The following is a 26,018-nucleotide window of genomic DNA, read 5'->3' on the forward strand; positions in this document are numbered from 1 at the left end:
AGCAAAGAACTATTTTTAAAATAACAAATGTGTGTAAATTTTCAAAGTGGATTGTGATTTCTCCCCAAAAAACACAGGCAGCTGGAATCCAGTTATGCTTTACAGTCTAAGGTGATCTAATTCTTGAAATAAACCTCATTCTGGGCCATGGCATGCATTTTCTAGACGGGAGGGAAAATTGTTACTGCTTATAGTAAAGAACAGTCTGTTTTTCTTACTTGGGAACCTTAAGGGGATGAAGCAACAGTTTTAATACTATAAAGAAGTGGGCTGTGAAACACTGGGATAAGTCCTGTTTATTTAACATTTAATGCCCATGGTCTGTTAGGCACGAGGAGACTCACTGTGATGCTGTTATTTTACTGGAACAGTAAAATAGTCTGGCTAAGATTACAGCAGGCAGTTGACTCAAAGTCCTCCAGCTTCAGGGCTCAAAAATGAATAAATCAACATTGTTGCCATACAGAGGGCTTGAACATACGTGTGGCTACTGTGGTTGGACAGTGAACAAACCTCTCTATTTAGGTCCTTGTAAAGCCCAAGCCTGAGGAAATGACCTGGCATCTCTATTTCTTAAAAACCTCTTTAATGCCTGTTATCATTTGAAGAATTTAAAGACAAAATTATTTGCTCAGAACTTGATGCTTTATGCTACTGATCCCCCAAATACACTGAAATAGACTTGGGCAACATGGTGGTGAGTCAAACCCAGGAGAGTCAGGAAGCTGGGATCAATAGCCCAGTAGACTCTGTAATATCATGTTGATTTATGCTTAGACATTTTAGCCTGCCTGTTCCTAGAAATACGTACAAATGTACCTTTGACTTGTGACCAGGGTGAACCCAGTGCTGAGACAACTGGTCTTCCCTTGGGCAAAGTTCCTCACTTTTCAGTTTGGTGATTGGCCGAAAGAGGACTTTTCTTATCTGTGTCCTGTGAGCATGTGTCTGATGAGGCCATCTGTTGTGATTTTCATCACTTGCCTGTGCCTGCTTCTCACAGGAATAATCCCCAAGGGAATCAGTCCCCACCCGTAGGGCTCACTGTAGGAACCCATGTGCAGGAGTATGGGCTTAAACTGGGGGCCTCAGGATCAAAAGGGTTCGAGTCCTGCTTCTGTCATCATTAGATGCAGTAGTCCCCTCCTTGTCTGCCATTTTACTTTTCCCTGGTTTCAGTTACCCACCACCAACCGCAGTCCCAAAGCTGATGACCCTCCTGATTATTGTTAGAAGGTCAGCAGCAGCCCAGTGTTACCGTGGTCACAGTATCTGTGTTGTTCCCCTCACTTTATCTCTCCAGGTAGGCATTTTATCATTGCCCATCATCACAAGAAGGGGGAATGCAGTACAGGAAGATCTTTCGAGAGACCACATTCACATGACTTTGATTACTACAGATTGTTATCATTATTGTATTTTATTATTAAGTATTATTGTTAATCTCTCACTGTGCCTAATTTATAAATTAGACTTTATCAGAGGCGTGTATATATAGGAAATAAATATATATATATAGGGTTCAGTGCGCCCTGTGGTTTTAAGCAAGCCCTTTGGGTCTTGGACACCATCCCCTGCAGAGAAGGGGGGATGACTATATGAGACCATGAGCAAGTTGCTTCACCTCCCTCAACCTCAGTTTTCTAATCTGTGAAATAGGAAAAATAATAATGCCTACATCATTGTGTTCCAGTGAAGGTCAAATGAGAAGAATGTAAAGGAACTAATGCATATAACATGTTTATTTAGCATATTGCTTTAGCATACAATAGGCATTCAATATGTGCTAGCTTCCCTTTTCCTTTACCTCATTAACAAACGTCTCTCGCCTCTAGTTAGTATTCTCCCGTCCATATCAGGATCAGCACAACCCCAGGGAAGTCTGTCGGGTTTGTATTTCTCTCATAATTTCTCCTTCCCATGGTGACCTGGCTGGCTCTGTAGCCATGCTCTTGTCATTTCCTTGTCCCTTGGCTTTGGAGACCCTCTGGTCCTATGCACAATGCCTCCTTACCTTATAGGGTGGACCCCTCCCAGTACCTCTGTATTGGCAGCCTCTTCACAGCCAACCCCTGGGCCCCAACAGATCAGCCACTGGGCTCCTGCCCTCTATCCACACGAGCCCTTTGCTAGTGTCTCATGCCCACAGTGCACTTTCAGATGCCGCAGAGCACCAGGCCAGATGAATACCTTCCTCTCTGGATTCTTTGATTCTATGTTGGATAGGTTCCAGCATTCTTTCTACTTGGTCTCCCCCATGTTGCATCTGATTTTTCCTTATTATAGAGGGTGCATGCAGGGCCTCAGGAGCAATAGTATGGTTGGCTGACAGCTTCCCCCACCAGGGACGTATTGGCAAGAAGCGCAGGAAGAGATAGAGTACAGTGTCCACATATTTTCCTGAGTGTGTGACAGTACTGTTTACGGTCACCTGTTTTTATCTAAGGAGTTACTTATCTGTGGGAGAAAAGATGCTCTTTATTCTGTATAAAAGAAAGAACCCAGGTTAAACCCAGGTAACCCAGGTTACCACCTGGGTTTCATCATTTGAAATGGGACTTAAGAATGTTTCTATCATATCTGTATCATTGATAGCCTAGTCATTTTGCTCTCTGGGTCTTCTTAATTCTCCATTAATTTTACTCTCTTCCTCCCTCCCTTCCTTCTTTTCCTTCTTTCCTTCTTTCTTTCACTCATCCATTGGCCAAGCTAGGTGAGAGAGTCAGCCCTGCTAAATTCTAGCTGAAGGGGATGAGTTTTATCAAGGGCTGCCTGCCTGTGTGAGTGAAGATGCACACTCCAGGCCTGCAGCTCACAATGGGGTTTGTAGAATTTCTGATTTCTACAAGTAACGGGCTGGCAGAGGTTGATTTTCTGTGCTGGGCTTTTTATCTGTCTTCACACACGGCTTCTTTTCCTGGCTAAGATTGCCCTGGAAACTTGAGGAGGGGTTAGAAGGTGGGGTCTGAGTGGACAACAGCCCTGTCCTCTGTAATGACCCCTCATGACTTAACACTGATGGCTCGGGACTTGGCCAACTTAGTGAAACACTCATTAAAAAGCAACTCAGTTACTTCTGCCTTGTTTATTGAAGTGGTCCTGCCATTCGTTTTTGTCTTTTTTTTTTTTTTTTTTGCCTAATTATTTTTGTCTTTCATATATCTGAGAATATTCTCAGTGTATGGGGGCCTGCAGCAGAGTGGTCAAGCTGAAAAGGCACGGACACTAGGGTAAAAGAAAATCTGGATTCATACTCGGCCTCTAGCACCTACGAGCTCCGTGACATTGTGCAAGTCACTTACCTTCTTTTAGTCTACTGTTTCCTTATCTGTAACTTGGGGACTATACCCCCAGGCTTCATTATACTCCAGGTATCATAAGATTGTTGTGAAAATTAAGTGAGATAATGTCTAGAAAGAGCTTAGCACAGGGTCTGGCATAGTGGTAAGTACCCAATAAATCCTGTTCCCTTCTCTCCCTCAGGTTCACCACCCCACCAGGTGGCCAGCTGTCTCCAATATGGCATCAGTGGAACTATAAATACCTTCACTGTTGTGTAATCGCTCCCCACTAATCTGCACCTTGATCACCCTTCTACTCTCCCTCCAGATCTGTTCCTAAACTCAATTACAACTCTCCCTCTGGTCTAGTCTCCCTCTGCATAGAACAGTGAAAACTGGACATTTAAAAAAACATTTTTTTCCACAGGAGGACTTAAAACCCCTGCAACATCCTTGGGAGTTGTGTTTTCCAAAAGGACTTATTATTGACACAAAAATTAATGTATTTACATTCAGAGCTTCTTTTCCACAATAATCTTGTTAATCGTATTTTCCTGATTCTTGAGAAGCCCTGTGATTTTTGTGTGCAGGAAATACATTTTGTTGATTTGTCTAAGTGGATGCTAGGCTTATACATTTTTAGATTCAATTTGATTATTTCTGGAGCTCAGGTTCCCAAAATGCAAGTAAATCTTCCAACAGCCTATATAGAAAATATGTTATTTTCCTTCTCTCTTTCCTATTTATTTCTAGTGATGATTTTCAGACCCAGCAGTTCAAGACTTTTGTCATTCCTGTTGCTATAAATCTAAAATCCCAGTGTTGTTCAGCTTTTGAATGTCGTAGGATCTAATTGCTTATCTCCATCAACCTAGAAAATGTTCCTCTTCACATTGGTCCCGGTTCTCACCCTCACTGACCACATTGTCTACAGGCCATATTCTTGCCACTTTGTGTCTTTGATATTGGACAGTTTTAGATGGAATTTGAAGGTGCTAATATACCTTTGAGTTAAAAGAAATGATATGATAGCTTGGTTAGATTATATTCCCTAATGTGAGAGTTTCACCTAAAAGAAGATGGATGAAGGTAAAAGACTAGTCAGATCTTCCCATTCAGCTTATTGCTTGGGAAGGCAAAAGCCTGAAGTGGTTGAAATAATGGATTGGACATGGACTTGGGCAATAAGAACCCCAGCTCTCCCATTTACTAGTTGTGTAGTATTGGGCAAATGACTTGATTTCAGGTGTAGAAATTCACTTCCCTTATTTTAAAAGGGAAAGGCAATATTACTTGCTTTGCAGAATTAAATGGGGTAATGTTTCTAAAATTGTATGAAATATTATCTGGAAACATCTTAGCACAGTGTCCTATGCCGTGCTGAGTGCCCAGCTTGCGCTGAGTGTCAGCCATCTTTAAAGTCATGTGGGCAGTACTACAAATGCCGTACCACTATGTGATTGCTCTCATCTACTTCTTGTCTACATTACCCTACCTCCCAGTTCTATTTTTGAACCCAGTTCAAGTCTCTCTCTCTTTCTCTCTCTTTGGAGTAACTTCATTCTCCATCCAGCAAAATAATAACTTCATTTTTAAAAGATGAGTTTTTTTAGATGAATCCCAAGTGCCTACAATGATGATGATAATAGCAATGGTGATAAGAATATGTGGGAGTTTCTTACTCTCTTTGTCTTCCAGACTGTAAGTTCCATGAGTCCAAAGATCATAACTGGGCTCTTCAGTCCTAAATCCCTCAGTTCCTGGACGAGGGATAGTTGTTGAATGAATGAGTCTGATATTTTGAGTAGCTTTGATTATGCCATTTAATCCTTTTTATTTCTGCACAGTTAGTCCAAGTGAGTATTTGTGGATTTGTATGTTCATTTCTCCTATTACAGCATTTTGGTTTTTTCTTTTATATAATTGGATTCTTAGATGTATGCTTGTATTTTGAAAGATGGACAGCACTGGCCTGTTTTAATGTGGAAATTAAATATAAATAAGTTAGAGTATCACAGGAAATAATGTTCTTAAAGTGTTAGTGTCAACATAGAAGGGATAAAAAATCTAGTAGTTTGATTTTAAGGTTTAAGGACAGGGGTCCCAGGAAAAGTTCTGAGAATGGAGGCATCACATTCCTTTCCACATTAAAGCACATAACTGTGTGGATTTGGTTTCATTCCAGAATTGGAGTGTTCTCAGACACCGAACACACCCCTATAGGCTCAGCCTTAGAAAGGCAGCAGATAAACCTGTGGAGTCTTTCTAAGATGACTATCCACTGAGATCTGAAGTAAATTTTGATAAGCTCCTGTAAATACTTTTAACAGACAATATAAAATTTCTTTCTTACCCTAATGACTTTTATGCATAAGATGTGACCCAGTGACCTGGAAAAGCAAAAGACCCCTAAGGTCAAATAATCCATTACCTTGGTAGTATAAGGTTCATAAATTTTGAAGCATTGAAATTTCATGCAAGCACCCCTGAGTTTGCTCTGAGTTTTCTTTTATCTGGAGAATACAGATGTGTCTCACACTTTCCACAACTGGGGAATGAAAATCTTTGAGATAAACAGCATGTCTCTTGGAAGGCCAAACACTTCTCTTGAGAAAATGCCAGTCCCATGTCCTGTGGATGGGTTCAGTATATGCAGAGGCATCAATTATAATATTCTAGCTCTAACAGAGATTCCAAGATTCCGGGCTCCTTCCATGCCCCCCACTTGCCCAAGCCCAGCCTTATTTCCAAGTCTTTACTTTCCCTTAGGCAAATATAACTGGTAACTGATTTAATGTCTAGAATATTCTTTGTCCAAAAGTTCTTTTTATAGTTCTAATCTGTATCTGTCTTGTTACAGCTTACAGCAATTTCCATTAGGTGTGCTAATCCATTCATCAACAGATAAGTATAGAACCCTTTGATTTACCAGGAGCTATGTGTGGAAACCCAAAGCTGGAAGTACATTAATTGTGATGAATTGCCAAATGGGTGGAACAGAAAATAAGAGTTTTGAAGTTCAGCGGAAGAGGGAGAGAGTGGGACAGGAAGAATTGGAATTGGGGCTTAAAAGATGGTTGGAATATAGGTAAGGCAAGAGAGAAAGGAAGAACAACTGGGGTAGGATAAAGGGAATGAGGAAAAGTACAGAGATGGGAACAAAATGAAGAGACCAACTTACCTGGAATTGATGCTTTGGAAAGGGGAGTGGTTGGAGGCAAGTCTGGAGGTGCAGATTAGAACTAGTCTATATAAAGCCTCAAATGCCATACGAATTAATGCCGATGGACTCTATATTATAGACCACTGACCTCCAAAGCTAGGCTTTCCATAAGATCATCATATGGGTACAGGAAAGTATTCTTTATTAAAAAAAAAGATACATTTTACTAATATATGAAGTATATTGACAATACTGCACATGTGTCGTTTACACATAAATAGACATGTATGTTGATGCATGCTCAAATTGTGTTGCTGATAGTTACGCATGTTCAAAACAAGTTCAGAGGCAGACAAGTGCTATAGACGATAAGGAGTGGGTAAAGATTTTCATGCAGCCAGTGGCATGTGCAGAGCAGTATTGTAGAAAGGTGAACCTGGGGGCAGTTTTACAGAGAGAACAAGAGGAGACAGTTGACGATTGCAGTGATTCAAAGGGCTTAAAGTACTGCAGCCACAGCACAGTGGGAATGGGAAGGAGGGAGCATCTTGATGGTCTTGTTCTTTCCGGGATGAGATTTTCCTTTAGCAGGACCATAGGCTGATCCCTTGGGAGCCAAGAACGGAAAAGGGCTCCAGAAGATGAGGGTTTTGTTATTGTTCAAAACTGATTTCAAGAAAGGTATGGATATTCTCAAATGTGTTATGGCCTGAAAACCCAAACTTAAATGAAACAAAGAATAAAAATTATAGTTAATTATTGGTTAAAAACAAGTTTAGGTAAACTCATAACTAATTTAACTCATAACTATACACAAAGAACGCCTTGAAAAATGAAGATAAAATCCATCCCCTGTAACCCTAACAATTGAAAGAGTTCCCAGAAGCAGCTTAATGAGGGCCCCTGCCTTATGCTCCATGTCTGCTGTTTGCCGTTGAAAGTGGATCCCAGAATTTCCTCATCTCAGCTACATGTTGGAGCTGTATTACTTTCTGATAATCCCTGATTCAAGTATAAACACATTCGCTCTTCTCACACAGTACCGTCTTCACAAGAAATAAAATTTAAATAACCACACTGGTGAATGTGAATTTGTTAAGAGAAGGCTTGGTGCTTGTACTTGATTTACCATCATTTTCTTAGATATTGTACTATATGTTTAACTCTTCCCCACTGGATGTTTTTGCAGGGTAGAACTCTTAACAGAGATGTGATTCAGAGTTCAAATCTATCATTAGCCAGGCTTCTCAATTTCTCCTTGCAGATAAAAACACTCTAAATAATGATGGGGAAAGAGAAATAGTATGTTTAAAGATCAGACTTATGATCTCTACGTGATACTAACATAATCTTGGAAATATACTGATGAAAAAGCCCTACTATCAGACAATTTAAATAAGAAAAACAAATTCACATATTTTAACTCTAGTCAGGCTTCAGAAATAAACTTAACATTTGTCTCAATCAAGTTAAAAAAATACTACAGATTGAGTGTGTGTGTGTGTGTGTGTGTGATCATGTGGCTGAAAATGAGTAGAATGTAGTATTGAAAATAGATATAGATATAACATATTGACACATATCAAAACAAAGGAGATAGGAATAAAATTCCACAGTAAGTAAAAATGAATATTCTTACATACTGCCTGTGGGAATATAAAATGATAACATGTCTTTAGGACATCAGTGACATGTTTCAAGAGCCTTAAAAGCATTACTATTTAGACTCAGTATTTCTTCCTTTAAGAACTTGTCCTCAGGTTATAGACCTTAAATGTCCAATAATAAGAGAATAGCTGAAACAATTAAGAATCGCTTTCTTGAAGATTATTAATTATAGTAGATAAAGGCCATATTTGTCATGATTTTGAGTGGAAAAAGTAGTATAAAACTATATATAAAATATCACTTACATATGTATGTATGTATGCACATATTTGCATACAAAATTTATAAAGAAGTATAGCAATAGCCTTAGAGGTTGTTTTTGTTTCCAATTTTTTATTGCTTTCCTTAGTTTTCAGCTTTGGGGTTTTTTGAGATTTTATTTATTTGTTTGAGAAGGAGAAAGAGAGGGGCGCCTGTGTGGCTCTGTGAGTTAAAGCCTCTGCCTTCAGCTCAGGTCATGATCCCAGGGTCCTGGGATTGAGCCCCGCATTGGACTCTCTGCTCTGCAGGGAGCCTGCTTCCCCCCACCCCTACCTGCCTCCCTGCCTACTTGTGATTTCTGTCTGTCAAATAAATAAATAAAATCTTAAAAAAAAAAAAAAAAGGAGAGAAGAAAGAGAGAGAGAGAAGCATGCTTATGGGGAGAGGCAGAGGGGGAGGGACAAGCTGACTGCCTGGTGAGCAGGGAGCCCAACATGGGGCTCAATCCCAGGACCCTAAGATCATGACCCGAGCTGAACTCAGATGCTTAACCAAGTTGCCACAGTTTTCGGTTTTAAAAGGATATATATTGTTTGTTGTTGTTGTTGTTGTTGTTGTTTTATATTGTTTTTATAATCAGAAAAACTCTCTAAATAAAAAGTTAGGGAGAACTGTTGGGAGTTCAAAATAGAAATAACTATAATTTAATACAGTTAGCTGATAGATTTCTGTTGACCATAATGTATTTATGTAAATGACTTGATCACCAAAAGCTGTTGTACTAAATTTTGACTAGATCCATGCTGCAAAAGTAAGTAAATATAATGGCAGCTGAAGCAAATGTTGGAGTTGAAGTACATCTAATTCTCTAGGCTACTTGGGAGGTTTCACCTGTGTTATTTGGGCTTTGGTTTCACAAAAAAGAGTGTGTCTTACCAACTTTCTGAAATCAGGAGGCACTAATATGGTCTAGATTAAATGAAAAGGCAGGAGCTTTTATTTATACTAACATAAATGTATGTACGCTTTCATTTATTCATCCAGTCAATCAGTTAGTAAACATTTATTCAGCACTTGTTTAATGTCAGGTCCTAGACCAGGATGAGGAAAAAGAGAAATGAATAAGTCTCGGGAAATTAATGGTCTGTGGGGAGATCAACATTTAAGTGTGGCTGAAAATGAAAAAAGGCATATAGATGAAGTCCTACAGGAACACTGAGAAAGGAGTAGCCAACTTTGTCCTTGAGTTAGGGGAGCTTCCCCAGAGAAAATAATATTAGAGATGGGCTTTGATGAGTGAATAAGAGTTTGCCAAATGGAAAAAGTGAGGTGGCATTCCAGCTAGGAAGAAGAGGATATGCAAAGGACCAAAAATCTGAGATAGCATGGCATGTTTTCAGGGATGGATAGGAAATGTGATATGACTGAAGCTTAGGATGAGAGGCAGAAGTGGGGGGTGAGAGTGGGAAACTGGGTTAGGGCCCGAAATAGCCTCACACACTGGTAGTCACAGTGTTTCTGCTTCAGCAATGATTAATTGTGATTTTCCTGGCTAATAGAATCCTAATCATTATAATGAGGTAGGACTCTTCCCTTTGAATTATGGAAATTACAACTGTTATATGACCTGTTCCACAAACACAGGTTATAAATATGATCACATGTCTGTAATCTCTTTACAGTTAATCATTCAAACCTCCATAGTCCTTATTAGCAAGAAGTCTATTATCTCCCCCTTGAAGTCCCTCCCATTGCTTCCAGATTGCTCATGCATCCTGGGACTTCACTCAGGCCAAATAGAATAGGTCAGTCGTCCTTCCACCCCTGCCCCTGAAAACTGTAGCTAGATCCATCTGTGACTGCTTTTCCATCTGGCCACTGCCAGGCCCTGTTTGTACCCCTGAGTCCCTGTGGTGCTAATCTGGGGCAACAAGATGACAACTGTCTTTGTTTATATTCCCATCCTCAGCTATGAGTCCCTAAATCATAACCTCTGTGCCAGGGTAGCTGGATCTGGAGGAGCTTCCAAAGTTGGTCACATGCTAGGCTGAAGTTAGCCCTTCCCCTAGAATATTGGGTGACTGTGCTGAGCCCCACTAATAACCCAAACTCCTCCCTGCATCATGTTACTTTATTTCAGTTGTTTCCAGGACTTTCTCTGTCCCAGGACCTTAGTCATTATTACCCTGACCCTACAGGTCTCTCACCCCCAGCCCCAATCCAAGGAGGTGAGGACACTAGGGCTTTCCTCCTAGAAGGCCCTAGGCTCCTTTTACACACTGATTTCCTTCCTGTCCAGGGTCCAAGTTGTTCCTCCTGATGACTCAGAGGTAGCAGCTTACAAGATGGAGTGTAAGAATCTATTTATTTTGGGGGTATTGAGTTTGGTAAATTCTTCATAGATTTTGGATACTAGTCCTTTATCTGATGAGACATTTGCAGATATCTTCTCCCATTCCATAGGTTGCCTTTGAGTTCTGTTGACTGTTTCCTTTGCTGTGCAAAAGCTTTTTATCTTGATGAGGTCCCAACAGTTCATTTTTGTTTTTGTTTCCCTTGCCTTTGGAGACGTGTCTAGCAAGAAGTTGCTCCAGCTGAGGTTGAAGAAGTTCCTGCTTGTGTTCTCCTCTAGTATTTTGATGGATTCCTGTCTCACATTTAGGTCTTTCATCCATTTTGAGTTTGTCTTTGTGTGGAGTAGAATAAAATTGTCCAGTTTCATTCTTCTACATGTGGCTGTCCAATTTTCCCAACACCATTTGTTGAAGACTGTCTTTTTTCCATTGGACATTCTTTCCTGCTTTGTCAAAGATTAGTTGACTATAGACTTGAGGGTATATTTCTGGATTCCCTATTCTGTTCCATTGATCTATGTGTCTGTTTTTTTGCCAGTACCATACTGTCTTGATTACAGCTTTGTAATAGAACTTGGAGTCGGAATTGTGCTGCCACCAGCTTTGGTTTTCTTTTTAAACATTCCTTTGGCTCTTGAGGGTCTTTTCTGATTCCATACAAATTTTAGGATTGTTTGTTCCAGCCTTGTGAAAAATGCTGCTGGTATTTTCATAGGAATTGCACTGAATGTGTAGCTTGCTTTGGGTAGCATAGACGTTTTAACAATATTTGTTCTTCCAATTCATGAGCATGGAATGTTTTTCACTTTCTTTGTGTCTTCCTCAGTATCTTTCAAAGTGTTCTGTGGTTTTCAGAGTATAGACCTTTACCTCTTTAGTTAGGTTTATTCCTAACTAAAGGATGTCTTGTGGTTTTTGGTGCATTTGTAAATGGGTGGAGGGATGGGGTAATTGGGTGATGGGCATTAAGGAAGGCATTTGAAATAATGAGCACTGGGTATTGTATGCAACCAATGAATCACTAAATTCTACCTCTGAATCTAATAATACAGTATATGCCAATTGAATTGAATTGAAATACATTTTTTTGAAAATCCAATTTATTGCCCTGTCCCAGTGCCCCCCAAAAGTGCCTAATTGCTTTATATGTACATAACTAAGATACCAAGTGATACTTCTAAGAACAAAAGATCTTCAAAGTGACTTTCTGTTCCTGCCTTAGTATCAAAAGAAGTAGTTACAGTTTATAGCACTAAAATAATTAATCTGTGTCCAACTGTGCCTCCTATTTAAAAAAAAACACAATAATAATGTGTTTATATACCATATGACAAATTATATAACTTGTCCAAGGTAGAACTTGGTAGGTCTTGACCCCCAAATCCATGTAGTCAACAACTATACTTACTGCCTCTTCTCATTCAATCTAGATGATAATATTTCATTGTTTATTCTGTACCACAGATATCACATTAATCAGATTTATGGCAAAGATAGAATTCTCTAAGTATAGACACTCTTCTGAACTATTGAAAAATGAGAGCTGGGCAGCTGGGCAACAAGTATATTTGTGAACTAGTGCATTTATATGGAAAATGAGTATACAGTATTTACCGTAAGAGAAAGTTGTGTTTTCTCTGCAAAGTTAGGTCACAGAAGGGAGAGCAGTACTCACACATAATTCTGGAGGGATTGAAACTGAACAGTAAATGAGCATTTGGGTCAGTACACATTGGTAACAAATAGCATTCGTTAGAATTCATGATTTGGGAAAGCTATCTACAAGGCTGGATTAATGTGAGTTTATTTTGTTTTGCCCCCTCGGTGCAAGTGTAGGACCATCAACTGACCTTTTCAGTTTATCAGTTTAATGAAAAGTCACCTCTCAACCTTCTCATCCTTAAGTTTGATAATAATGAAAAGTAAAGTCCAACCAGATTGTTTTGACCTTTTCTCCTAGGTGCTGTTTTCCCATTAGCATTATTACTTTCCTCAATAAAATGAAAGCAACATGCATGTATATCATATTTGATAAACAAGACAGAATTCTGACACATGATCAGCAGTTTGTGTTTTTTTAAAGAGGAAAACCATATACTGTAGAAGGTGTGCTGCACTATCTGGAGCTCTTAAGAGAGGGTGAGAGGGAGCTCTCACCCTCTTTCCAGGAGGGTGAGAGATCTCTGAGAAGTTTCTATACACCCAAAGGGGAACTAATTGCCCGGCTTCCAACAAAACCTCAATGAGACCCCATTCCTGGGCAGCTGAGCCCAGAGTCTTCCCACTCACCTTCATTTCTAAGACTTTCTTTCACTTGCTTGCTGGGAACCAGTGCTGTATAGCTGGAGTGAGAGCCAGGGCTGTGAGTCAGAAGCACTACTGAGCTAGTCGTTTACCCCAGTTCGTCTATGAAATGAAATCCCTGCGTTGGGGTTCCTATCACTGACTTGTGTTGTGATCGGTGATTTTGCTTTATTATGGTTGTTGCTATTTTAAATACTTAGAATTCCTTCTTTCTTTTAAATCTAGTTTGGATTTGAGATAAACAATAAATTATACCGTTTAAGATGATAAATATAGATATTCTTACATCAGCTTGATTCAGTTTTCAGATTTATCCAGCCCTTTGAGTTTATTCAGAAACTAACAATTCTGGGTGGCCTTCAGTTTTAAAAAGTGAGGAACCTGTTCCAATTTACTTGGATTGGGATATGCTCTTTGTTGGGATAAGGAAGCATTCTATCCTGAAAGAGGTGGTGTGCATTTTTCTACAAAGTTAGATGAAATCTGTACTCTTCCCTTGGCTGAGTACACACTCTGAATAAACAAAGATATTCTTCGGTTCGTAAGGATGAGGAATGAGGACGATGCCTTTTTCCTGGCTCTCCCACAAGATCTCCCTGGCGCTTACTGGCACAGACTGAGAAGTTGTGTGGGATGATATAGAAAGAAGCTAACTAACAATTCTTGAAAACCTACTATGTGCTAGGAACTGTGCTTAATATATATTTGCCTCATCTCATTTATAATTTTCTTAACAATCCCATAAGGCGGGGCGCCTGGTGGCTCCATGGGTTAAGCATCTGCCTTTGGCTCAGGTCATGATCCCCGGGCCCTAAGATTGAGCCCTGCACTCTGCTCTCTGCTCAGCAAGAAGCCTACTTCTCCCTTTCCCTCAGCCCTTCCCCTCCCCCATGCTCACTCACTCTCTTTCTCAAATAAATAATAAAATAGTCTTTAAAAAAAAAAAATCCCACAAGGCAATGACCATTTTCTTTATTGTAGAGACGAAGAAATTGAGGCCCAGGGAGATGCGGTAACTAGCCCGAAGTCACAGAGCCAGAAGGGCAGAGCAGGGAATCAAATAACACTTCCACAAATTCATGGCCAGCCTCTTTCTGTGCCCCACATTGCCCGTCTGCAGACTTGGGTGGCTGGGGGGATCCAAACGCCACACTAGAATGAGGGTCTGGTCTTTGAATGAATTCCCATGCATTTGTCTTAGGCTTGGAGACTACCAGAATGTCAGAGTAGAGATGTCGGAGACCAGCCCAACATTTGCTTAACCACTGCTTTCCTGACGTCTTTTGTTGGCTCTTCTTCACCTTGAACGTGGAGCAGGCGCTGGTGTTCCGTGCTGACAGGGACTGAGCTTCTTTCTCAAGGCCTTGAAGGAGGCACCATTTGTCTTTTTAAAGACAGCTATGCTGTTGTTCGGAGGCCTTAGCATTCTTCATTTCAAGCTGATTACTTCTTTATGATCTTAATATAGCATTATTGGCCAATTGGCTGATATTAAATGTGAAGGAGACTCATCCTGGACAATAATGATTTGCAGGTGGAGCCCCAAATCTATCGGGATATTCAGGGCGTTTGCTTTTAAAAACTGATTTTTTCCCCTAACCTGTGCTGACTAACTGTACCTATGTCCTTATTGAGAGAATTCCGTCATTTTAATGATTTGGCATTGTTTTGCTGGTAAGTACAGAGATAAGGCAAAAAGGAAGTGTATTTTTTTTCCTTTTTATGGATTAAAAAAAGTTCAGAATTTTCATTTGCAGTACTTCATCCTTTCTCATTTTGTCTCTGTTGCAAGTAAAATGTCATTTGATTTAAATTGGCATTAAGTACCTTTCTTTTAGATAAACCAAAGGTTGTGATTTTTTTAGATCTATTGAGTAGACTTCCCGCAACAAGTTTGTGCTGTGCGTGTGAGCAGCTAGTTTGACTCTGGAGCAGGTTGTGGGTACTTCAGGATTCTTTGTCAGCAGGCACTGAAATGCCTATGAAAGAACTTCCTGTCTGAGTGTTTAAATGTCAATCACATGCCAAGCACAGAATTGTCTTCTGTACATTATCACATCTCATTTAATCCTCACAATGATACTATGAAATAGTTATGCAATAGGTATATAATAATCTCTCCGCTTTTCAGATAAGGCGGCTGAATTTCAGGTAGATCAGTTTCCCAGTGGTTACGCAGCTAGTGCCTAATGATTGCAGGGCTCACCAGCTCTGTTGGCTTTTTTTTTTTTTTAAAGATATTATTTATTTGAGAGAAAGAGAAAGCACAGTGGGGGTGAGGGGATGAGGGAGAGGGAGAAACTGACTCCCTGCTGAGCAGGAAGCCTGACATGGGGGCTCAATCCCAGGACCCAGGGATCTTGACCTGAGCCAAAGGCAAACACTTAACGACTGAGCCACCCAGGCGCCCTTGCCTGCCTTTTTAAACTGTAACAGCTTGCCTGGGAGTAAGCCAGCTGAAGAGTTTTAGGAGATGAGGCTGGGAAAGTGATAGAAGGCTTTGAATTTTATTCCAAGTGACATTCCAAGCTTTGGATTCATTTATTCATTCAATACCTATTTATTGGGCTCCTAATATGTGCCAAACAGGCTGGGCACTATGGGTATCACAGGGGACCAAGAAGCATAAACCCCTGCCTTCTAGAAGCTTATAGTCTGTCTAGGGGAGGTTTTGAATGGAGAAATGAGGCAATCCGGTTTCACTCTTACAGGAGTTCTCTGGCTGCAGGGGTGAGAGACTGGTGCAGAGAGTAGTCAGGGGGTGACAGCAGCCAAGGGAGAAGACAGTGGTACCACAGTGCTAGCAGAGGTGAGAAGCTGGGTTCTAGGTGGACTTAGGAGAAAGCATCAGTGGGATTTTCTGAACAATTCCATATAGAAATTTCTTGCCCAGGCTTTAATGGGAACGCAGATCAGCCCACAACCTAAAGCTGTGCTCTTTCAATGATGGTAAAATGCTCACATACAAAGTGGCTTCACAACAATACCAATTTAATGGGAAATGTAGCTCCTGTTCAGCTCCCTAGCTCTAGGCTTATGAAAGGAGAACCTTGTCGGTGCCGGGAGGAGACAGGTCGGAGCTTCATTCCCCAGGAGCCTACCCATCCACACTACAGTTGACCAACCTGTTCCCTCAAAGGCCACGTGCCCAGGTGGCCGTCCTCATGTGCTTACACGTGAGGTTTGTAGTGGGTCCCTCTCAGAGCCATTTGGAGTCTTTCCCTGTGGCTCCCTGGTCCTGAGGCAGGAGGACGGAGTCTCTTAAAAAAGATTCAAGCTTCTTGTTTTTCTGTCATTTTTATTTCTCTGAAACAACATCACAAGGTCCAAATCAGAACAGGTTTTAATTCTTGGTCACAAAATGGAACTTCCAGCATATTGTGTTCCCATTTTCTTAAGTTTGAGAAATAGACTTCCTTTCATTTAACTTCTACTGAGCAGACATAGTCACTCAAAAATGGTTCTAGACGTGCCAGATCTGCCAACAACTTTAATAACTTCCAAGATACAAATTTGTATTTCTCAAGTCAATGAAATTGGCACCAAGCTGTTTGTGAAAAAAGAAGGTAAGTAAAATGTCATCTGCGTTCCATCTGTTTTCATTGACCTTAAGGGAATAACCTTGTATTTCCAAATAGTAGAGGAGGGTGACCATGGGTAGCCATAACATTGCCTCTGCTTCACAGCCATGACCTCACCAAGGAGAGCATGGGCTGCTAGCTATCCTTGTGGATTGAGGCTAAGAAGCAATCCCCTACACACCTTACCTGGAAGTAGAGCCAGATGATCGGTTTCTGTTAATCATTGCAAGACCCCCTGATCTGCCTGGACTCCTGCTAAGGGCATCTTCTATATGCAATCTAACATTCCACCGACCTTGGCCATCCTCTGGGTCCTGCTGGGCAGGTTGTCAGTTCAGGATGTGATTAGAGTCTCTCACTTCCTGGCCTGCAGGCAGCATTTGCACAACCCCTTTCTCCATTAACCTGCCCTGGAGATCAGCCCTGAGGGCACTACTTTGCTGTGTCAGCCACACTCTGCATCGGCAGCAGCCGTAACAGCAAGACATCATCAGTAGGCCTCTGATGTCCTTGTGCCTCCAGAATGCAGATGAGGGGCCTTGCCATTTTTAAAAAAATTTAAAATCAACTGAATGATTGCTTCTTTTCATTATTTTTCCCAGGGCTGCGACCAAAGAGGACTCTGCGTTTGGTGCTCTGGACTGCCGAGGAACAAGGTGGAATCGGGGGCTTCCAGTATTACCAGTTACACAAGGTAAGAAAGTAGCCATGGGTTGCCGGGCAGTTTGCATGTGTAGTATTAGTGTGAATAAACCCACAGCATCCCTGCTTCCCCCTGTTGTCCTGAAGACTCTCGACAATACTTTTGGGTAGGCTGGCCCCAGCCAACACCCCTTGCAGAAGCCTTCTTCATAGGACCCCACAGCAGAGAATGCACTGGTGAACTGAGGGTGTGGAGCTGGGGCTTCTCTGTTTCTACATCAGTCTGTGACCTGAGAAAAATCCCAGCTGTCATGCTGCCATTTTTTTAAAGTCTCTCTTGTTTTGCTTTACTCTTATATGCCAGAAAAATAGTGCTAGGTAAGCATTCGCTCTCCCCACAGAGCCCTTGCCCATACTTTAATGCCTGAAATTGTCCTGGAAGCACTGGTATTTGAGAACCAAGTCCTGGGGCCTCGAGTCATTGGGAGCCCTGATAATGGTGGTGGAATGGCAGCACTCAGACCCGGCCATGTAGAGGACGGCTTGCTTTGTTTGACATTGACTTTCGGAAGACCACAGTGAAGCTTGAGGCGAGAAGGTGATGGTGGAAGATCACGATTAGAAATCCAAGGCCGCATTTAAGACCGGGGACAGGGAGACTAATGCCAACACCCCCCTTTGAGAGAGGACAAAGTGTACAAGCTCAGAGATACTCTGGAACAAATCAAATGTTAGTTCAAGAGGAGTTCCCAAATCAGTGGGTATGCTGCTGAGCAGTGATGGGTGGGTGGAGTAGAAGGATCTGGTTTGCTGTTGCTGGAGTGTTTGTCCTGCGTGTCAGATTAGAAGGAACAGATCTGCAAGCTTCCATTATCAAAATTAGGGAGAGGTTTGTTTCTTTTGAATTGTGTTTATAGCCTTTTGGATCATTTACCGAGTCAGTCTCTATTACCCTGTTTTAGTTAGAGCTTAAGAGTAACGAGCTCAGGGGCATGAATTTGACCACAGAATATACTTACATTCTGTATAAAGGAAAACTGTGCTTTATGCTCAACTCTTCTACCTCTTCAGTTCTTTTGGCCTCAAATGATCCTGGGGAATAAGACTATTCCCACTAAGTGTCCTATGGTGAGTGGGTCAGTAGCATCAGCTTCTATATGTTGTGGTAGGCTAGATAGAACGTCAGAGGAGAGTTAATCTAGATTCAACAACCTTCATTTAATATTTCTGACCACCTACTATGCTTCATAGTAGGCAATAGGCTTAGTGTTGGTAAACAGTTCACCCTGACCTTACCAAGGCTCCAAGCTAGAGAAGGACACCAATTGATGAACTTCAATTATGCTACAATGTGTGAAGTGTTCTGATAATGTATTGACGGCAGAGATGGGAAGCTCGCCTAACCTGGCCTGGGAGAGCACTCAGGATAGGCTACAAGGAAGAAATGACCTTGAAGCAGAGACTTGAGGAATGAATAGAAATAAGGTAAGGGAAAGGAGTTGGCAGGGGATTGGGTAGTGGGAACAGTATGTGCAAAGGCTGGAGGTAAGGCGTCCACAGTACCCTGAGGAAACTAAAGGGGTTCAGAGTGGCTGGTACACAGAAGGCAAGCTGCAGAGAGTAGGAGGTAAACAAGAGCCTGAAAAAAAAGAATATATATATCATGTTTAGAAGTTCATGCTTCATTTTGAGGCAGCAAGAGTAACTAAGTTATTTTTAAGGTGGAGCTTTTAGAGTATATACATCTTGGACTCTATGCAGAACAGAATACCTCAGAACTGTTTTGAAGCACATTTATGCTCGATTATATACTCTACTCTGAGGGGAAAAAAATGGATTTAAGCTGCCGTGGATCTGGCTTGAACTTTCCTCAACCACTGAAATTCCTTAGATCTGAAAAAAGGTTTATTCCTCTGTAAGGTTTTGAGTTTCGCTGTGGCCTACTAAAAGACATAGATGAAAACAGAAATGACCAAATTCTAAGCTTTTAGGGGGTTGGCAGAGGAATATATACATGTACATTTTTTCCAGGGGATGTGCAGTCACATTAACAGAACTGGTTTATCTTGACCATATCCCTGTTGTCTCTCTACAAGAATCTGTATATCGGTGGCTGGTCTGCTTTGCATTTTCAGGAATGGAAAGAAATTCCGGAAAGGGAACCATAGGCTTTTTACTTTTTGGTAGCTCTTTATCTCACCTTCAAAAAAAACATTCTGCATGTTTTATATGATAGAGTCAAATTCAAAGGACCCATTCTGTATTCTGATGATTAACATAGTAAATGAGGTATTGTCAAGAGCATCATCATTTCTGGCGCAGCTGAGTTTAAGTAAATATAATAAGCAAGGGCCAACCCAAGGAGGACAAATAAGATAGTCTTTAAACTTCTCTTTAGCATTTTTAATGCCAAAAAAATAATAGTCAATGTCCAGTTCACTGCAGCCACAACAAAGAAACCCTCCAATCTAACTAAGGTTGTGATAGCTGCTGAAATGAACAAGCCCTGCAATTCCAGTGGCTCAACATGATAGACAGTTATTTCTTCTCCTTTGCCATCCAGTCCCCAGGAGGGCTTGCTCCGTGTAGTCATTCAGGGGCCCAGACTGATAGTTCAGCACCATGGCTCTCAATGTTGCCTTGAGCATCAATATCCAGCTGGCAGTCAGAGGGAGAGTGGAAAGGTTTTATGAGACAGTTCTGGAAATGGATGTGGAAAGGCAAAGAGAGAGTTTATGTTTGCTTAACTGAAGTCTGAAAGGATCTTTATCATCCACTAACCATGGTTACCTCTAAGAGAAAACTAGGACTAGGTGGATACAGTAAGTTATATAACTGTATTGTTTTTAATTCTCATGAAGGAAAAACAATGAAAGAAAACAATTAAATGAAAGGACAGGGACATCAGGAAACATTTACTTGATGGGAGTTTCTATTTCCTGTTAAAGAGAATGCTATATCTTATAAACCACAAATGGCAGAAAGGGAATATATCCTTCCTCCTTCTGCAGGTATACTTACCAAAACACTTGAAATACAAGCACAGAATGGTACCACATCTGAACTTGCCAAGGCCTTCTTCTCCCTTCAGATAAGAAACTAAGTACACCACTGGCTATCAGGAGAACTGGGTCTGGACTTTGTTGTGCCACTAAGTAAATATGAGACATCAACAATGAGGTCCTTTGGCCTCTCAGACACTGTATCTCCTCAACTCAACTTATTTTTTTTTTTTAAAGATTTTATTTATTTATTTGACAGAGAGAGATCACAAGTAGGCAGAGAGGCAGGCAGAGAGAGAGAGAGGAGGAAGCAGACTCCCCGCTGAGCAAAGAGCCTGATGCGGGACTCGATCCCAGGACCCTGAGATCATGACCTGAGCCGAAGGCAGCGGTTTAACCCACTGAGCCACCCAGGCGCCCAACTCAACTTATTAAAGCTTATCTTCCCCTCCCAACCCTCACGATGTAGAGAGAACCTTGTATAATAATTATGCTTTGGTATACTGAGAACAAAGTTATAGTATTATTTACAATTAAAATGTACAATTAAGCATGCCAGTCTAAGATCTAGTATTGTCATCTGTGAGTGGGGAAATAAAAAGGCAATATTATCTTCAGCACTACTACTGTGGGTCAGTACACTATTATTAAAAATTTACTCTACAGGGCGCCTGGGTGGTTCAGTGGGTTAAAGCCTCTGCCTTCAGCTCAGGTCATAATCCCAGGTTCCTGGAATGGAGCCCCACAAAGGCCTCTCTTCTCCTCGGGAAGCCTGCTTCCTCCTCTGCCTCTCTGCCTGCTTCTCTGCCTACTTGTGATCTCTGTCAAATAAATAAATAAAATCTTTAAAAAATTTACTCTACAACAGACGCTCAGCCTAAAAGAAGTTCAGTTATCGTCTTTGTCACAACTGTCCCTCCTTGTCTGTTGTTTCTATTAACAACAGCATCATCTTCCCTCCCAGCAGGTATCACAGTGTCCCTGCCATCTTTCCTTCCTTCCTCTTCCTTGTGACCTACATCTAGTCAACAGTAAAGCTCCATTGATTCTACACTCTGTCACTTTTGGAGAACCCTTCATTTTTATGTCCCCCGTCTTTTCTCTAGTTCAGGCTTTCCATTATGCCTCCCATATGAAGTCAATCTTCTGGAAGCCAAGCTCAATTCAAATAAACCCTCTGCCTCCAAACCGTCAGCCGTTCCCCAGTGCTAATAGAATTTAGCCCAAACCACTCAGTTTCTTGGTGCTTGTGGTTCTCCATGCTCAGGTTTCACACCATTCTCCTCCATTGTCCTCTACTCTGACAAAAATGAGCAGTTCCTTACACACCCCACACTGGCCTTTCTTCATATCATTAATCACACCATTCCTCTGCCTTGAATTCTCCTCTTTCCATCTCTTGGCTGTTCTACAAAGATAAACTGAATTACCCTTTTTCCCATAGAACATTCTCTAACTCTCTAGCCCCTATTCCTATCCTTGAAATAAATACGACACCTTATCTAGACATTTCTAAGAATGTGAAATACTTTAATCTATAGGAAAAAAAGGAGAAAGGGAGGAAGGGGAGTGAGAGAGAAAAAATGGAAGAAAGGAAGGATAAAATAAAAGAAGTTATGGTCTTTGGCCATAAGGACCTTACATTCTGCTTAAATATTAACTTTAAACTCACACATAAGAAATTTAGTATGACAGGGGGCCCCTGGGTGGCTCAGTTGGTTAAGCATCTGCCTTCAGCTCAGGTCATGATCCCGGGGTCCTGGGATCAAGCCCTGCATTGGGCTCTCTGCTCAGTGAGGATCCTGCTTCTCCCTCTTCCTCCACTACTCCCCTTGCTTGTGCTTTCTCTCTCTTTCTGTCACACAAATAAGTAAAATCTTAAAAGAGAGAGAGAGAGAGAGAGAAATTTAGTATAATGAACAGTATGTAATGGGGTTCTGAATTATTTACTAAAATTATCTTACTTTTACAAAAAATTCATTGTCATTGTCAGGGTGCAGAGTGCTATGAAGGCTTAGCATAGCAGATATAAAGGAGTTAAGTAAGAAATGGGAGAAATGGCTAGGACATGTTGGTCATGTGGAAGGCTCAGGACCTGATCCTTGAGGAACACGAGGGTGTGCGTGAGTAATCAGGAAGGGAGAAGAGGGATGTCTACTCTCCTTCATAGTCGTGATGACTGAGACCTGGCTCAGGTGTAGGTGCTGTCAAAGAGGAATGGAACTTTCATTTGGCGAGGACTATTCTGGTGATTGTAAAAATAAAAGATTTGAACTTTTGAAGTCATTTCCCTAGCATTTTTATGGTACAGTTATGGTTATTAATGATCTATATCAGTAAGGGACCAATAATCTGTGGTCCATAGGTCAAATCCAGCCTGCCATCTGTTTGTGTACAGACCTCAGGCTAAGAAGGTTTTTCACAACGTTAGCTGGCTGTGCAACAGAGACTGTATGTGCCTGCAAAACCTAAAATACTAAACATCTGACCCTTTACCAAAAAAGTCTATTGACCCTTAATCTATATGGTAAAAAGCATAAAATATTTTCATGTTATTATTTCCATATAACAATTCCTTTATGGCTTTTTATGACCTAAATGATAATTTTATGAATTTTGCTTAGAGCCAATTAAGTATTCTTCAGGAAGATATTAAATACTATAAATGTACATGTACTATCCTTTGTTCTATACATTCTTATTAGGTATTTCTTTAATAGTAAATTTGTCTATACTTATATAGCATCACTTTTATGGGTAAAAACAGGATGCAGAAAATTATTATTCCTCCTTTTTATTACTCTGAATATATTCCTTTTTCCTCTCCATGTGATCTTTTCAACAGTGAAAATACTGTAAAGGCTATTTTAGTGGACACATGTAATTAAACTTTTGTGGGAATAACATTAAAATTAATATTAGCTTCCCTTTTCTTAGTAAATACATCGTCATTTACAATTTATTTTTATTAATATATTCTTAGAAAAATATAAAATTAAAGTGATTTAAAATTATAGGAAGAGGGGTGCCTGGGTGGCTCAGTTCATTAAGCTTCTGCCTTCCGCTCAGGTCATGATTTCAGGGTCCTGGGATCAAGCCCTGCATCGGACTCTCTGCTCAGCAAGGATCCTGCTACCTCCTTTCTACCTGCCTCTCTCCCTACTTGTGATCTCCCCATCTCTGTCAATAAATAAATAAATAAATAAAATTATAGGATGAAACTTACTGCCAAACTATTTTTTCAAAATTTTATTCAGATTATAGTTATTTTTATGTCATAGTTACGCTTTTTAATGAAATATTAGTCAAACTATTATAATAACTGCTAGCCTTACTAAATTGTGTAATATGTCAGGCTATTTGTGGTTTATATATCCATTTTGAAACTCATATGCAACTCTATTATAGTAAGTCTGCAACACTCTTTTCAAGAAAACAAACTTTGGCTCCAAAAGGTTTATAAGAGCATTGGAGGCAGTAACTAGGTAAAATAACCAGGAAATGAATTTTTTACTGTATTTTGGAGTCATCTAGAATAGAAATAATCCTGAGCGTTCATCCTGCATGCCCATAACAAACTGGAAGTTTTGGAGGGGAAAAGTCTGGGGAATTGGGTTGCCGGCTGATGGGTATTAAGGAGGGCACGTGTTGTGATGAGCACTGGATGTTATATGCAACTAATAAATCATTGAAAACTACATCAAAAACTAATGATGTTCTGTATGGTGGCTAACTGAACATAATATAAAAAAATGCTACTTTGCATATTTCGATAAGTTATAAAATGTTGTCTTCCTGATCTAAAGTTCTTTCCACTTTGTTCACATTGGCACAAGGACTCGAGAATTGTTTATGTGTATACTGCTTGTGCCTTATGTAACTGATTTTTGGAAGTAACATCTTTCCCATGCTAACAGTGTTTTACTGACATATAATTAGCATTCAGTAAGAAAATGCACAGATCTTAAGTATATAAGCTCAGTATATTTGGCAAATGTGTCTCCCTTTGTAACCATCACACAGGTCATGATACAGAGTATTCTGGTTACCCTAGAAAATTTCCCTTTCAGATCAACCTCTGACTCCACCTAAGGTAACTATTAATACTGACTTTTATCACCACAGATCGGTTATGCCTGTTCTGGAATTTCATATAAATGAACTCATACAGTCTGTACTTTTGAATCCGGCCTCTCGCACAAAACAGTACGGCATTGTAGTTTACCCATGTGGATGCATTCATTCATAGTGGTTGGTCCCTCTCTAGCACAGAGAGTTTTCTGTGGTATCCCTAGACCACAACATCTTTATCCATCCTCCTGTTGATGGCCATTTGGGTTGTTTCTAGTTTTAGGTATCATAAATAAGGCTCCTGTGAACACTTGTGTGTTCACAAATTTTTTGTGAACATACACATTTTTTGGTAGACATATACATTTTTTGGTGGACATATACATTTCTTTTCTAGAAGTAGAATTGCTGTGTCATATGACAGGTATATGTCTAGCTTGGCTAGATACTGCCAAAGATGTAGGAGGCTGTCTCCTTCTGCATTCCCACCAGCAACCTATGAAAGTCCTAGTTGTCCCCTCCAATACATTATATTGTTAGACTTTTTATTTCTGGCCATGCTTGTGGGATTAATATTTTGTTTTTCAAGGTACAGTTCTGAAGAGTCCTAAGGAAAGTCCTGCCTCCACTTCTAATGGTCAGCATTCTCTCACTCTTCTCCTTTCTTGTCTTTGAGAGGGTCACCTTCATTCTGTGTTCTGCCTTATGATTTAAAGGTGACACAAGGCCTTTTTATCCTGCATGAGGTTTATGGGGTTGTTAATGGTTGGAGTGACCTTATTTCATTTCAGAGAAACCCCTTGGAAGAGCAGGCCATAGACATACCTTCCAGTTCATAACTAAAGCTGACTCTCAGGAGCACAGATTTCACCTGGAGACAAGGGGCTGTTGGAACTCAATGGAGACAAAAGGGAGCCCGAGGCAAGAAAGATCCCTAAAAAAGTTGAGGGAGGGAGATTTCTCTTATGCCCCAAACATAGGTTATTCTAGAAAAAGGGAAGAAAGATGGTACCGGATGCCTTTATGTTCTTCTTTATTGATGAAGTTATTTGTTAAAAACATGAACTTCTTTATTGGTTGAATTCAGCTTGCATTCACTAAGAAGGAAATGTCACCACCTATAGGAGGATATCATAGTGCTCCAGTGATTTTTAAGAGTTCACTCGTAAGAGTGGAATTTACCTTTGAAATTAGAAAATATTATAGACAATTTTATTTCATTTTCAAATCAGTGAATAAAATGAGTGTTGTCCAGATGCCATTCGCCTAATCTGCTTTTCATGGGAACCATGTTACTATCTTCTCTACTCTTGGAAGGAGAGTATATTGTCATTTCTCATGTCCCAAAATGTACAAAGGAGGAAAAAACATCCTAGAAGAGCTTCAACTAGATTGCTGACATTTTTTAATCTTTCCCATTTTAAGCAAAAATATCTGTCATAATTATAATGAGTAAGGTAATCTAGCCTTGGAAAAGCCTCATTACACAAGGTAATCAAATAAAATAGATTGATATGTTCTATTCTGGCATAAAAAATATTTTAACCTTTTCCTGATTTATTACACAAACTACTGGCAATTGAATTATAGGGATTATGAACACTGCTGTGTTCTGGTAATCATTAATTAGGGCGATATTTTAAATAGCCTTTATTAAATGAGGGATGAGATGTATGATCCTTCTAAATGCATCCGTTTCCCCTAACTCTCGCCAACTCTAGAGCAGAAGAAGTTGAAATGAATGTGTACGT

At 40.4% G+C, this 26,018-nt stretch overlaps 1 protein-coding gene across 3 annotated transcripts in view; it reads left to right on the forward strand.

Moving 5' to 3' along the window:
• CPQ (carboxypeptidase Q) overlaps positions 1–26,018 on the forward strand; it is a 383,503-nt gene that overhangs the window by 324,272 nt on the left and 33,213 nt on the right. For all 3 annotated transcript variants that reach the window (XM_059394904.1, XM_059394903.1, XM_059394902.1), the window contains one exon: positions 17,155–17,246. In XM_059394904.1, coding sequence (XP_059250887.1) covers positions 17,155–17,246 — 92 coding nt within the window. The remainder of the gene's footprint in view (positions 1–17,154; positions 17,247–26,018) is intronic.

The sequence above is a fragment of the Mustela nigripes genome, chromosome 3 (genome assembly GCF_022355385.1).
Source record: "Mustela nigripes isolate SB6536 chromosome 3, MUSNIG.SB6536, whole genome shotgun sequence".
NCBI lineage: Eukaryota > Metazoa > Chordata > Mammalia > Carnivora > Mustelidae > Mustela > Mustela nigripes.